The sequence below is a fragment of the Erythrolamprus reginae genome, chromosome 1 (assembly GCF_031021105.1).
Source record: "Erythrolamprus reginae isolate rEryReg1 chromosome 1, rEryReg1.hap1, whole genome shotgun sequence".
NCBI classification, from domain to species: domain Eukaryota; kingdom Metazoa; phylum Chordata; class Lepidosauria; order Squamata; family Dipsadidae; genus Erythrolamprus; species Erythrolamprus reginae.
In genome coordinates this window covers 67,318,213-67,334,598 of record NC_091950.1, presented here as the reverse complement: position 1 = coordinate 67,334,598, position 16,386 = coordinate 67,318,213, and the positions used below count along the sequence as shown (strand labels likewise).

At 37.7% G+C, this 16,386-nt stretch overlaps 1 protein-coding gene across 3 annotated transcripts in view; it reads left to right on the top strand.

Annotated features, from left to right (window-relative positions):
* The window catches only part of ESRRB (estrogen related receptor beta), a 59,358-nt gene that overhangs the window by 34,203 nt on the left and 8,769 nt on the right, over nt 1-16,386 (top strand). For 2 of the 3 annotated variants that reach the window (XM_070733902.1, XM_070733920.1), the window contains 2 exons: nt 6,263-6,373; nt 9,514-9,675. In XM_070733902.1, coding sequence (XP_070590003.1) covers nt 6,263-6,373; nt 9,514-9,675 — 273 coding nt within the window. Of the gene's footprint in view, nt 1-6,262; nt 6,380-9,513; nt 9,676-16,386 lie in introns of all 3 variants that reach the window. The other variant, XM_070733911.1, reaches the window with a different exon arrangement.

The following is a 16,386-nucleotide window of genomic DNA, read 5'->3' as shown; positions in this document are numbered from 1 at the left end:
CGGCCTGTTGGCTGAATCAATAGGAGCTCATTTCTCTGCTGCCCAAACACTTAGAATTTCTCTGAATGGCATTTGCAAGGCTGAATGAAATGCTTATAAATCAGCTAGCCTACATCCTGTCTCTTTAACACTGTCTGTGATGATGTCTGCATTGGGATGAAACAACAGTGACCTTATTAAAGTGTTTGTCTCAAGGAGTGTCAAACAGGATGCAGGAACAGGAGGAGAACAATGTCTTGTTGGAAATTAATGAGGTAAAGTCCTTGAATGAAAAGACATATGCACAACAAGGAAAAGAGATGTGGAGGTTAAATCTTCTTGTACTTCTGTTTCTTATCTCTTGTAATACACTTAAGTTCTTTTGTGCCTCTCTAATCTGATTGAGAATGCCTAATTCCGCTGCAACCTGTGCAGCCACATTCCCAGCCAAGTACGGAGCGCAAAATGCTTAATATATATGTATATTTCTTTAGTAAATCATCTGATTTCTTCCCTATCTCCTCCTTGCCTTATCCTGTAATGAGTCTTGGCCCTTGGAGCTGAGGTTTGGGTGGTTCAATTTACTAACCAATTCTTGCTCTAAGGAAGATATGGTCAAGTTATCATAGCGCTTGACGTAACCTTGTGCAAATGTTCCCTGTTACATACCTGTACACTGAACAATTCAGAGCCGGAGCTGCGAGAGCAGTCATGGGCTTACCTAGGTATGCCCATGTTTCGCCATCACTCCGCAGTCTGCATTGGTTGCCGATCAATTTCCGGTCACAATTCAAAGTGTTGGTTATGACCTTTAAAGCCCTTCATGGCATTGGACCAGAATATCTCCGGGACCGCCTTCTGCCGCATGAATCCCAGCGACCGATTAGGTCCCACAGAGTGGGCCTTCTCCGGGTCCCGTCAACTAAACAATGTCGGTTGGCGGGCCCCAGGGGAAGAGCCTTCTCTGTGGCGGCCCCAACTCTCTGGAACCAACTCCCCCCGGAGATTAGAACTGCCCCTACTCTCCCTGCCTTCCGTAAAGTTCTTAAAACCCACCTTTGTTGTCAGGCATGGGGGAATTGAAACCTCTCCCCCGGGCACATACAATTTATGTATGGTATGTTTGTGTATGTGCTTGTTAGTATATCGGGGTTCTTTTTTAAACTTTTTAAAATATTTAAATTTATTTGAATCTATTTGGATTTGTACGATTTGTTTATGCCTGTTGTGAGCCACCCCGAGTTCACGGAGAGGGGCGGCATACAAATCTAAATAATAAATAATAATAAATAAATAATAAACATGCTGATCATTCCAGAGTGGTCCAAATGTATTTGTACCGATTCCCAATCTTTGTGGTTTATTACATTTTGTGTGGTTCATGTTTTAATTTTTTGTCGTGTTATGTTTTATTTTCAGTATTATTTGGCTGATGTCTGCTTTTTTTTTTCTTTTTCCCGAATACCAGAACTTAGCCTGAAAAGTTCCACATTAGACATTAGCAAGCACCCTGGGAAAGAAAATGCATGGCAATTGGAACATAGCCAGTAGAAACTATTTTTCCTTTGCATACATTGGTCTATACATTAGCGAATATAGTTTGCACACCCTTATGGCCTCTCCACTATAAATATAAGTACATATACATTGTGTTGTCAGACAGAGAAACAAACTACATACCTATTGGGTTGAGGCAGTTGCAGATGATATTACTGTAGTAATAACATTATTACATTACTGTAGATATATGATACAATATTATAAATATATTGTATCTCTTTATGTTATATATATTTGCTTCTCTTAATATTATTATTAAGCCCTACATGGCATGGGACCAGATTACCTCCGGAACCGCCTGCTACCGCACAAATCCCAGCGACCGATAAGGTCCCACAGAGTTGGCCTTCTCCGGGTCCCATCGACTAAACAATGTTGTTTGGCGGGCCCCAGGGGAAGAGCCTTCTCTGTGGCGGCCCCAGCCCTCCGGAACCAACTCCCCCTGGAGATTAGAACTGCCCCCACCTTCCCTGTCTTTCGTAAACTACTCAAGACTCATTTATGCCGCCAGGCATGGGGAAGTTAAGATATTCCTTCCCCCTAGGCCATTACAAGTTATGCATGGTATGTTTGTGTGTATGTTTGGTTTTATTATAAGGGTTTTTAGTTGTTTTATTAATTGGATTTCTACATGCTGTTTTTATCATTGTTGTTAGCCGCCCCAAGTCTGCGGAAAGGGGCGGCATACAAATCCAATAAATAAGTAAGTAAGTAAGTAAGTAAGTAAGTAAGTAAGTAAGTAAGTAAGTAAGTAAGTAAATAAATAAATAAATAATCTTAACTCATTGTGCAAGAAATCCAATCTGAAATTGGATGCTATGAAAACCATAATAATAAATATATATTTTTTGAAAAGTATCATGTGGATTACAGATGTAGTATTTTCAGAATTCAGGAACAGCCAAAGGTTTTTAATATCATTTGTATACTATGCAAATGTGTTAAAAATTGCATATGTACTTAAACTAAAACCCGTTACTACCGGTTCGCATGTGTGCTCTTGTGCATGTGCAGAAGCGTACTGGGAGGATGGGCGGAGCCTCCCATCGCTACTGGTTCACAGAATTGGGCCAAACTGGCAGCGACCCACTGCTGATCTAGAACAGTGATGGCGAACCTGTGGCACGGGTGCCACATGTGCCACGCGGAGCCATATCTGCTGGCACACAAGCCATTGCCCTAGCTCAGCTCTTTTTAAATATATATATACATTTTATTAAATTGCAAAGACAGACAAAACATACATTACACGTAACATTTAGTGGAGCAACAATCGCTCTTCTCAAAGTAGCAGTCATCTTTATATTTATAATAAGTAAAAAATAAAAAAAATAAAAAAAATAATAAACTAACTTTATCATTATTTATAAAATACTTAAATATATCAATTGTAAGATAATAAGTAGAAACACATCTAAAACATTTAAAAATATATAGAAATTTTAAAATTATAACTTGAAATGAACTGGCAATTTATTAAATTGCAAAGACAGACAAAACATACATTACATGTAACGTTTAGTGGAGCAACAATCGCTCCTCTCAAAGTAGAAGTCATCTTTATATTTATAATAAGTAAAAAATAAAAAAATAAAAAATAATAATAAACAAACTTTATCATTATTTATAAAATACTTAGATATATCAATTGTAAGATAATAAGTACAAACACATCTAAAACATTTAAAAATATATAGAAATTTTAAAATTATAACTTGAAATGAACTATGAAGAAAAAAAAGAGAAATGGTAGAAGAGGAAAGAAGGAGTTTATCTTTATATTGTTAATAATCACTGTCTAATACAATATAACTACTAGGTACAAATATATTTAAAATAGTGTAAAAATAAGGTTATCTCTGTTTCTTTGTATCCCACCAGATATATACCTTTTGCCAAACCTCATAAAATTCTGATTCTTCTAGAACTAGCTCAGCTCTAACGTGCATGTGTGTGCTGGCCAGCTGATTTTTGGCTCCTACAGAGGCCCTGGGAGGGCATTTTCAGCTTCCAGAGAGCCCCGGGAGGATGGGAGAGGGCATATTTTCCCTCCCCTCTGGCTCCAGGGAAGCCTTTTGGAGCCTGAGGAGGGTGAAAAATGACCTACTGGGCCCACCGTAAGTTGGGAAATAGGCCATTTCTGACCCCCAGAGGACCTCTGGGGGAATGGGGGAAGCTGTTTTCTCCCCCCCCCCCGACATTGAATTATAGGTATGGGCACTCATGTATGTGCAATAGCATGTGCCCATACACTTTCGGCACCCAAGGAAAAAAAGGTTCGCCGTCACTGAACTAGAAGTTTTGTGAAACTCAGTGCAACATACATGTGAAAAGATTGACCTCTAAGCCTTGCTTGACTGTGTTCAAACCTGAATGTACTTTGGCAATGATTGTGTGCAAAATAAACAAAGCTGTAGCATTTTAACTCATACATAAATTCCTAAAATAAAATGGTCACATTTTCAGATGATTGAACGTTTTGTCTATGAGCTTGAATGAAAGTGCAGCATGACTTTGTTTAAGAAACATATAAAAAGGATGCCGATGTAAAATAGGAAGCGCTTACAGATTCATATTCAAAAAGGAGAATGGTTTTTGCCAGAAGAATTCATTGTGATTTGAAGGTTGCAATTTTTTAGTAACATTTAAGAAGGTTAACTGTTTTTCCTTTTTAGAAACTGTAAGACCGGTGTTCTGGGAATTGGGTCAATAACCAATGGTATCCCCTTCATCCTGCCCAAATATTTTTTACGTTTAAGGCAAAAGCCAAGATGGCACCATCCACGACCAGCTCTGTTTTCCAAATCAATGCCATTGTCTGCTCTCCTGTATGATTGCTTCATTGTGCCTAATGGTTGGGCCAGGCTGCCATGGACATTAATGAATAACTAATACAAAGGAAAAACAATTCTATTGATTTAGACAGACAGGAAGGGATAACATTTAAGGTGTGTTATATGTTTTTATCTCTAATTTGGAAGCGGGAGTGAAGAATATTCATTAATATTCAGTGAAAGAAAACTTTAAAAAGTTTATTTATTTATTAAATTAATAATTAAATACTCAATTTTAGAATTCTTAATAATGCAATTTTAAAACTTTTTTTTCCTATTGGGCTGATTGTTTGAAAACTATATTTAGATTAATTGAAATATACAGTATACAGAAATTAATGGAAATAAACAGTATTACTGAATGGGAAAAATACATTTCTTGTTTAGATTGTCACAAGTTTATTATCAAAGATAGTTTGCCCTACCAGGCATTTTTGGTACAAAAGAAAGATGAGATCTTCTGTCACAATTTTTGTCCTGAGAAATCTGGGGTTTGGAAAGTATTTGCAAGCTAATTTTGTTGAGGAAGTTATTTAATTCCTGAGTCGCTTCAGGAATAACAACTGAGCTTTGCCTCTGTTTTATATACCAAATCCTATAATCCTGACTAGTTTGGAAGAAGCTGTTTTCCCTTTCCAATTACGGTAACTGTCAAAAGAATTGCAGATGTATGCATGCAAAATATACATATGTTTTATGCTTTTATCTAACCTGTTAATCTCAGAAGTCATTTTATATATAGATAAAATGTATACATTTTACATGCCCTCATGCCAGAGGTGGGCTGCTAAGGAGGAACGGTGATATGTGCTCGCTCCCGTGGCTTTGAGTGCTAGAGGAGTCCAGCATAATTCTGTTGCTGCACCTGGGCAGGTAGCGAAATCACGCACGGTGACGCCTGTGATGCACCTGTATGTCCGTGCCCGATTTTGCTACCTGCCCAGGTGCAGGAGCAGAATTATTATTATTATTATTTAGAATAGAATAGAATAGAACAGAACAGAACATAATACAATACAATACAATACAATACAATTCTTATTGGCCAAGTGTGATTGGACACACAAGGAATTTGTCTTGGTGCGTATGCTCTCAGCTACATAAAAGAAAAAGATACATTTGTCAAGAATCATGTGGTACAACACTTAATGATTGTCATAGGGGTCAAATAAGCAATGAAGAAACAATCAATATTAATAAAAATCTTAGGATACAAGCAACAAGTGACAGTCATAAGTGGGAGGAAAAGGATGATAGGAATGATGAGAAAAACTAGTAGAATAGAAGTGCAGATTTAGTAAAAAGTCTGACAGTGTTGAGGGAATTATTTGTTTAGTAGAGTGATGGCTAGTTGTCTTGGTGTGCAATGCTCTGTAGCGACGTTTTGAGGGTAGGAGTTGAAACAGTTTGCGTCCAGGATGCGAGGGGTCAGTAAATATTTTCCCCGCCCTCTTTTTGACTCGTGCAGTATACAGGTCCTCAATGGAAAGCAGGTTGGCAGCAATTGTTTTTTCTGCAGTTCTGATTATCCTCTGAAGTCTATGATTATTATTTATTAGATTTGAATGCCGCCCCTCTCTAAAGACTCGGGGCGGCTCACAACAATAAAAACAGTACAAATCCAATAATTAAAAACAGTTTAAAACCCCTTAATGTAAAAAAATTGTGCTGGACTCTGCTAGCACTCAGAGCCACGGGGATGAGCACATGTCACCTGTTCCACCTTAGCAGCCCACCTCTGCCTCATGCCCTATACATACCTACATCCCCTCTTCTTTGTAGTATCGACCTTTCTTCATTTATAATTGCTATTGATGGCAAAGAAATGTCCCTCCCGCCCTTTCAGAATCTCATGTAAATTCCTTAAGATCTCGTTCTTTTGCTTGCAGGAGTGCGTTTGGATCGAGTGCGTGGAGGCCGCCAGAAGTACAAAAGAAGACTGGACTCCGAAAGTAGTACTTATCTGAGTTTACAGATTTCCCCTCCGGCCAAAAAACCATGTACGTGCCAGTTGCACATTCTCTTTATGGATTAAACCTTCAATGTTCATCGATCTGCTTAACTTTTCATTGAGAGAATCAAATTCTCAATAATTTTAATTATACAGCAATTAAATAGCATGGCCTAAATAAGGTCATCCAGGGCTATAGTGTGCAATTCTAAACCTAAATTGAATGTTAGACAGAAAGCATTTCCACTGACACAACCAACATTTTCTTCTATCTTTTCTTTCTGGGTCTCTCGTTTCTGTTTTTCGTGGGATAGCAGAATAAATTTGGGAGATGGGTCGGAATGGGAAGGCAGGGTTGATTCAACAGTGTAGGCTGTTCTGACAAGAAAAGTATTATGTTTGCATGATCATAGTATATGAAAAATACAAAATATTGGTATAAATACAAGAAAGACGCTATTATTTCACAGCTGCTGTAGCCCTTTAGTCATCAACCTCCACACAGATATGATGATCAACCATCAACAATTCCTTTTTCGAGGTGGTTTTTTAAAAAAAACATCTTTGCAAATTTATAATCTTCTCCATTGCTGATATTCAGTCATTTGATAATATTTTTGAAGTATTTCATGATAGGGCATTGGGGTGGTAATGATAGTTAATTCTAGAAGCATTTGGCAAACTACAAAAATAGTTCTAATGCTGACACCAAATGGACCTTTAGCTCGATGTTTTCATATACCAGATTAACAGAGTTGGAAGGGACCTTGCAGGTCATCTAGTCCAACCCTCTGCCCAAGCAGGAGACCCTACATCTGCCTCTACCTAGGATAAAACTCATAACTTCCTGATTGTGAGGCAAGAGCTCCCCCTCTAGGCCCCAGAAGTGCTATCTATATCTATATCTATATCTATATCTATATCTATATCATTATCATTATCATCATTATCATTATTATTTATTAGATTTGTATGCTGCCCCTCTCTGGAGACACTATATCTATATATCTATATCTATATATATCTATATATCTATATCTATATCTATAATCTATAATCTATCTATATCTATATACCTATACCCTCCCTCCCCCTCCCTCTATCTCTGTCTGTCTGTCTGTCTGTCTGTCTGTCTGTCTGTCTATCTATCTATCTATCTATCTATCTATCTATCTATCTATCTACTATCTATCTATCGCTATGTATATACTGCTCACAAAAATAAAGGAAACACTCAAATAATGAATGAAATTTAAAATGAATGAAATATTCTCATTGAATACTTTGTTCTGTATGAAGTTGAATGTGGACAACAGCACGTGAAATTGATTGTCAATCAGTGTTGCTTCCTAAGTGGACAGTTTGTTTTCACAGAAGTTTGATTTACTTGGAGTTATATAGTGTTGTTTAAGTGTTCCCTTTATTTTTTTGATCAGTGTATATCTGTATGAGGCATACACTTTAATTATACTCCTTCTTCATAATCAATATATTTCTTTTATTGCTTGTGAATTAATTATCTAGTACCACAGATTAACATCGCTCTTTTCTTACAATAACTAGACCAGAATTTGGCAAAATATCTCCCTTCAAACATATATGGTCCTAAAACTTTCCTTTTTTTCCACCCAGAACCCCCTCTGATTGCCGTTGCTGAAAATCAGTGTGCACATAAACACAAGAAATTGTCTAAGATAAGCTTAATATAATTAAAGTAAACATTTAAAAAACTACCCATTCTTAAAATTTCAATCCATATATGTGAGATGATCTGAACCACCGTTGAGATCCCTTCTTATCTCCCAATTCTCTCCCTTCTCCCTCATTTAATGGGTCCTCTTAACAATTTTTTGGTTCGTCTTGAAATTATATATGTTGAAAAAATATACGGAAAACAATGTTCCTTTTATGATAGGATGTTGTCCTCATTAGATAACATTAGAGAATCTATGTTGCTTCTGCAGTGTCTGTAATTAATAGATGCAACAAGATCAGAAGAATTATGTTCTGTGTGCATGTACTAAGAGAATCTAATGCACTTCATGTAAAAATTGCTCACATGAATACTGTAATTAGAAAAATATATAAAGAGAAATGGATCATAATTCATTTGTATTTTCTCCCAGGCACATGGTTAAGGGTTATTGGCTTTTTTTCTTTTTTTGCATCCTCACTTTATCTCAGGAGAGCTCTATTTCCTTTATGGAAAATATGTGCCAATGTAGGTACCCTAACAAAACTTGTTTCAACATAACACCAATTATTTACAATATTCACCATTTTCAGAAATGGAATTTGATTTTTATATATATATATAAGAATCTTAAGGATATCAGTAATTACCTTAAATTTATCAAGAGTTATTCTAAAGTAAGATGGGTGGTTAAAATATTTTATAAGTATATAAATTAACATGAGTAAAGATATTTGAAGATCAGGAAAAGGCCCCAACTTGGTGGTAGGATCAGTGGTGGATTACTCCTGGTTTGTCCCAGTTCTTAGAACTGTTAGCGCTGACAGCAGGACTTCAGGAGGCTCTGCCCACCAGCTCGGGCCGTTTCTGTGCATGCGCAGAAGCGTTGCAAGCACATGTGAGTGTGAACCTGTAGCAACAGTTTTTAGAACTCACTACTGGGTAGGATATATAGTTTGCCTGTTTAATTTTGCAGGTTCATCCTGATATTTACATTTTAAAACGGCCCAATATCAGGTGAAGGATTGTTCAGTGAGCTGCTGGGTCAAAATAAAAAGTAGTATATTTCTAATTATTATTATTATTGTTTATTATTATTTATTAGATTTGTATGCCGCCACTCTCCAAAGACTCGGGGCGGCTCACAACAGTAATAAAAACAGTATAACAATGGGACAAATCTAATAATAAAAATATATAAAAACCCCAATAATGAAAAACCATACAGCACATACACACCAAACATGAAATATAAAAAGCCTGGGGGAGATGTCTTAGTTCCCCCATGCCTTGCGATATAGGTGGGTCTTGAGTAACTTGCGAAAGACAAGGAGGGTGGGGGCCGTTCTAATCTCCAGGGGGAGTTGCATTTCAAATAGCATATCCAAAACAAACAGAGAAACCAAAAAAGTCTTGCTCTCTTTTTTTGTAAAGATTTTAATTTGTTTTAGGAGTTCACCACAAGTATATTCTAATTTCTGCTTTGGGATTTGCAGTGACTAAAATAGTCTCCCACTTACTGGTGGCAGAGCCGGAGAAGATCTATGCTATGCCTGACCCTACCATGCCGGAAAGTGACATCAAAGCATTGACAACGCTCTGTGACTTGGCAGACAGAGAACTTGTTGTGATCATTGGCTGGGCAAAGCACATCCCAGGTAAGAAGGGAGAGCTAAGATGGAGACAAGTTGGGGACAAAATTATTCATGTAGGGGAATTGTAAACCGTAATGGATCTTTGTCTGCTGAATGGCACAGGAGCAATTCACTCTTCTCTAGCATATATAAATATTCCTTTCTTTTGTTGCTTTCAATATGTGGAAGGGGAAACACAGAGGTGGGCAACTAAGGTGGAACAGTGACGTGTGCTCGCCCCTGTGGTTCTGAGTGCTAGCGGAGTCCAGCGCAATTATGCTACTGTTGTTATTGTTGTTATAGTTGTTATTGTGAAAATCTGCATTCTTTAGCAGACAAAGGTTACAGGAGGACAATTTGTAGCTTCAATATCCTTTTTGCTTGTAGTATGATTTCCAGCACAATTATTGATTTATTTGTGTAAATTAATGTATCCATAGCTTCTGACAATTCAATTCAATTCAATTTATTAGATTTGTATGCTGCCCCTCTCCGAAGACTCGGGGCGGCTCACAAAAACAATAAAAACAATATTATAATGGCACAAATCTAATATTAAAAATAACTAAAACCCTATCATAATTAAAACCAAACAACACATACATACCAAACATAAAATATAAGGAGACTGGGGGAAAGATGTCTCAAATCCCCCATGCCTGGCGGTATAGGTGGGTCTTGAGTAGTTTACGGAAGACAAGGAGGGTGGGAGCAGTTCTAATCTCCGGGGAGAGTTGATTCCAGAGGGCCGGAGCCACCACAGAGAAGGCTCTTCCCCTGGGGCCTGCCAGATGATATTGTTTAGTCGACGGGACCTGGAGAAGGCCAACTCTGTGGGACCTTATCGATCGCTGAGATTTGTGCGGTAGCAGGCGGTTCCGGAGGTACTCTGGTCCAATGCCATGTAGGGTTTTAAAGGTCATAATTACACTATATATTTAGCTTTGACCTGAAAAATTATGCTACTGGGAAGATAGCAAAATCATGCGCGGACATTCAGCGCACCTGCGTGTCCGTGCATGATTTTGCTACCTGCCCAGGTGGAATAGCATAATTGCACTAGACTGTGCTAGCACTCAGAGCCACAGGGGCGAGCACACGTCACCATTCCACCTTAGCAGCCCACCTCTGGGGAAACATACATTTTGGACTAAAAAGAAAACCTACGAGTTCCACTTTCTAATGTCACCAGGATGAACAGGAAGCTGGAACGAAACTGTGCAAATATAGCTAGTTTGTTGTTATTGTGTTGTTTCTGTTTCCCAAGCTAATAAGAGATACAGTGAAAATCTACATTCTTTAGCAGACAAAGGTTAGAGGAGGACAATTTGTAGCTTCAATATCCTTTTAGCTTGTAGTATGATTTCCAGCACAATTATTGATTTATTTGTGTAAATTAATGTATCCATAGCTCCTGGCGATTACACTATATATTTAGCTTTGACCTGAAAAATTGGAGTAGATAGAGATTTGGAGAAAGAGGTCAGTCTTTAGAGACTGCTTCTCAGCAAATCTTAATCCTGGTAGGGCTCTTCTTGAAGGAGACCTGTTCTGATAGGGATTACACTTCTCACTCGTTGCACAATCTGCTAGGACCTGATTCAGCACAAACTGAGTTAGGCTACCGATTAAGGCAACTCAGCCTGAAGACCCAAGGGCTGAACAGAATTAATAGAGAGGATAATCATGGGCCAAAGCAGACTATGGCTTCTGTAAATCTCACACCAATTATTTCATTTTGATATGGTTCTTCCTGCCTAAAAATTTCTGAGATAATTTTGTAGTTAACCAGACACACTGTTGCTCAGATGGAATGCAATACCATATATTTTTAGCTGCTGGGACATATACTGTGCATAGCATGTATCTACCCCCAAATATATGGAGCATTCCCCAGATAATATATTCGCTGTTTTTCTGGATACAATGTGGACTACTGTTGTCTTTCTCTGGTCCACAGTTGACTGCATCCTTCTTTATTATTTATTAAAGCGAAGTGTGCCATTTTGTAAAATGCAGTCCATTATTTGTAAAATGCAGTCCACAATTTGTTCCTTGAATAATTGAATCATTTCTGGATTTCATTTTGCATTTGGGGATAAAAGTTCTAAACATATAATTCCCTTGCTAGTTCTTTGTTATTGGCACAGGCATAGGTGAAGTAATGAAGATGATTGTTTTAATGAAATTAGTGAAACTGAATTGCGACACATGGGTGATCTTAAGAGTAGTGATGGGCGAACCCAACGGTGTTCGGGTTCAGCAAGTTTGGACGAACTTTACGTAAAATTCGGCCGAACCCGAACTGAACTTGAACCCGAACCCGAAGAGATTCCAGGGGTGCAGCTTTGACGTCACCAGCAGGTTGCTAAGGATGCCACAGTGATCACTTCCTGGATTCCATGGAATCCAGGATGTGATCACTTTGGCGTCCTTAGCAACCTGCCGGTGACGTCAAAGCTCCAAACGCCGAACACGACTCCGAACTTTGCCCGAAGTTTGAAAAAATTTCGGGTTCGTGTTCGGCATACCGAACACCGCAAAATTCAGTACGGACCCAAATTGTGCGGGTTCAGTTTGCCCATCACTACTTAAAAGGCTATAGGTACGTTTGTCTAGTGGCAGATCTGATCCAGGTCTGTAAACAAACATATACCATTTCAGTGCATCCTAACTACCCCACTCCCGTAGCATTTGGAGAAGCTAGCAAAGTAGGGAAGGGTAGGGCTGGGAGGATGGAAGTGATGAAACAAGTATCACAACAACATGATTCAAAACTCTGAGTGAAATATTATGTCACAACTCAAGTGTATAATAGTAAACATTTTTCTCATGAGTGCACTGCATGTGTATCATCATTTTAATGTCATTGCATATAGGCATCCATATTTGCATTGTGATATTTCTAACATGAGATAATACAGTGAAGTACTTTATATGACATTTACGTAAATTGTACTTTCATTAACAAAAATTTAGCAATCTGACCTGATTTTTCAATTCAATTATTTGCTGCTGCAGAGCTCACAGCGAGTCAGTCACTTGCTGAAGAACCTAACAAGGATGCTAACAATGGCAAACCGGAAGTGCATTTTTCCACACTTCCGGTTTGTCCGTTGGGTTGTTTTTTTTGTTTTTTGTTTTGTCCCCAGGGCTTCAGGGAAGCTTTCCTGAAGTATCTGGAGGGTGAAACGTCCTTTTCCAAGGCCGAAAATCAGCTGCTGGAGCCGAAAGCTTGCAAAGTGTCACGTGATATGGTTCCACATGCCACGTGTGGTACATGTGCCATAAATTGGCCATCATGGCACTAGGATATTAGACATTTTGGCAGCTGCAGCAGCACACTGCTGGAGTACAAAGTACAACACCCTCACTTCTCATGATCTTAGTATCATCCCTCTGTTAATGCATTAGCTTTTTTGGTAGCGGCAGCACATTGCTGATTCATACTTCAGTGATTGTAGACTAGGACTCCTCTCATAATTATTTACTTACTTACTTACTTACTTACTTACTTACTTACTTACTTACTTACTTACTTACTTACTTACTTACTTACTTACTTATTGGATTTGTATGCCGCCCCTCTCCGGAGACTCGGGGCGGCTAACAGCAACAATAAAGCAAGAAGGAGAAATATCTGATGAGCGGTTGTGATGAGAGGGCCTCTCCCAAGGTGGCTATTTTGCTGTTAAGAAGGTGAAAGCCACACAAAGACTGAAATACGGCTAGTGGAATGACAGCAGCTGTGTCTATAGCATCTCAGATGCTCTAATTACATCTCTCTTTATTACAGCTGCTAATGGCCCTCCAGGATGACAGAAATTATAATAAATTAACAGATTATGAACTCTACCTGCTACAAATTATGTGTTTTCTCTCATTGAAAACTCTGGCTTTCCAATGCTGAAAAAAAATTGAAGGTTATGATTTCATGAACTTAAATGCGGCAGGTTTAATTGAAGAGTTTTGACATTCACCTGAGAAGGAACTCCTGTCCAGAAAAAAAAACTTTAAAAGCTGCTAGAAAAAAAATCCAACCTTACAAATCTTTTTACTTTTAAATATGATACCAGTACATAATAAAAGTTGTCCTTCTGTAGATTCTTAATATCCAAAAGGCAATTTACAAGTCATTTCGTGTGAAAAAGATTAAGAAAAGAAATGGTCCAACCTGGTGTATCTTTGAAGACTTTGGGCAAAACTGATTTTTCTGGCTCCAAGAGTAACAGTTTTGAATTCTGAATCTGATTCTGGTCTTTAATTTAAAATAGCTGTAGCCTTTATGATTTTTAAAAAACAGTCAAATCATACACAGATATTTGCTGTTTTGCTCCTATCTGAATATGAAAGCCCTGTCTTAGGTGTCTTGTCTAAGACTTATTAAAAGATCAAATGTTTCTATCATTTTTAAATTATATCAGTTTGCTGTAATCTTCATAAATTTGATTAACCATGCATGAAATCTTTCTCATCTTTTCTTTTATATGTCCTGAACTTTAAGCTAACGAGTCACTTACAATGATCTTTTTTAAAAATGTAATAAATTGGTCAACTGACTCTTTCTTTCTAATAAAAAAATGATCTAATTTACAATGCTAATCTTTGAAAAAATAAAGCCCTCAAGTCAATCTTGATTCTTGGTGACTGCATTTTCTAGGCAGTGGCATGGAAATAATTGGCCATTATACAATACCTTCCTTCCTTGTTTTAACTTCCCAATCCAATCTACAAACCTGGAATTTCCCACCAGTTCTCCAGCTATCGCACTAAGGCTAAAGTTCTAATCTGCCAAAAGTTTCTAATCTGTTTCTAAAGTTTCTAATCTGCCAAAAAAATATTTAATTTTCAGATTGAATTTATGATCTGATTTAAAGTATAAAATGATTGCATTTCCAAAAGGATTTGGAAAGATATAAGCATGGGTTTGAGATTTGAAAGATTTTTATTTATGGGCAAAAGCATACTTTTTATGCATCAATTTGAAAATCCAAATCAATTCAGTTTTCCAAATCAATTTAAAAATTCAAATATGAATAAATTGATTTGTCAAAGTCCAAATCAAGTTGGTTCAACTTTACAGATCAATTCATAAATTTGAATCAAGTCAAACCTGCTCTGCTCTGCATCTGTTCTCTCATGAAATCACCCCTCCCAAGTTCCCATAACCATCAGACCCTTCTACAGATAAAATGGCAAACCGTTGATTTTTCATCAACTTCTGCACTGGCTTGGCACGGTTTATTTTGTATATTGCAATTCTCCAATAAATGTAAAGTTTTAGCGACATATTTTTTTTTACTAAGCAATGTAGTGTACCAGTCAAAATGCTCCTTTACTTAACCATGGCTGATTGTAGGTGGTTCTTACTCAGGTATACAGGACAGAGCAAAAATTTGTGGTCATCAGTGTATGGCAGCCCAGTTTTGCCAAATTGAGCATCTTTCCTCATTTGCCAAACAGAGACCAAATTTATAGAGTAGAGTAGAGTAGAATAGAATAGAATAGAATAGAATAGAATAGAATTCTTTATTGGCCAAGCGTGATTGTACATGCCAGGAATTTGTCTTTGGTGCATATTTCTAATTCATCTCCAGAGTGCCCCAGATTCCTCTTCAGCTGTCCTCTAATTTCTTCTTGCCCTCTTCTCCAATGCTTTATTGATCCATACCTCTTACCCATCAGACTTCATACACGCACATACAACATGTGACAGCTGATTGGTATCTGTTAATTAATGTGGCTCGCGGCCTCTTTTCTATTCAGTGGCCCGATAAGGGAAATTGGATGTCTAAGGACTGCTATGCCATTATCACCCCTTACCTCCTTTGGCAACACAAATACAAAACAGGGCATAGTGATAAATAAATGCCACTGACCCATCCTTCTGCCCTCTCTTCCTTTAGTTGAGATAGCTAAGAGAGAAAAATAGAACTCCCGACCAGTCAATATAGCAATCACTGGCTCTTTTGTTAATTGCCAAGTTGTTAGCGAGAGGAATCAAAACACCCTGGCTCCCTTGGTCCAAGTGTAGGAAGGCACACACGACTGCATGAGCTGAGGGGGTTTTGGCGGGGAATAAAGACTTCTGGATAAGGGTATATTGCAGTTAGTGAGACATGCACATCACTAAGTCATAAGAAAGAACTCTAGGCTATTGGGACATGACTGCAGTTGCCAATAATGTTTTTATCTTCTGTTTTCCTATCACTAGCAAGGGGGGGAGGGAATCTTTAATACAAGGACTTTTGCCTATTCTCAATCATTTTGAAAGAGTATCCCACAAGCAAACATTTATTTGTTTGTTTGTTTGTTTGTTTGTTTGTTTATTTGTTCGTTCATTCATTCATTCATTCATTCATTCATTCATTCATTTATTCGACTTCTATGCCACCCAATCCCAAAGGACTCAGGATCACAGGGATGAAAATAGTATGATACTCTCTTGAATATCATTATAATTGTAATGTCATTTTAGCACAGAGTGGAATCATTACTGATACTGGTGTAAATTTCCTAGCACTTTAAAGGATTTTAAAATGGAATATTGAGAGATGAGTTTGTTTTTACACTTCCTTATGTTTTATACCACAAAATCTCCTTGCTACAATCTCCTTGCTTCTCTCCCACACTTGCTACAATGCCTAAATTTGTGTTTTCATTTATGGAATAGTTCCTTTTCAAACTTATTTTTGATTTTTCACAGATCAGACAAGAGTTTTATTTATGATCACA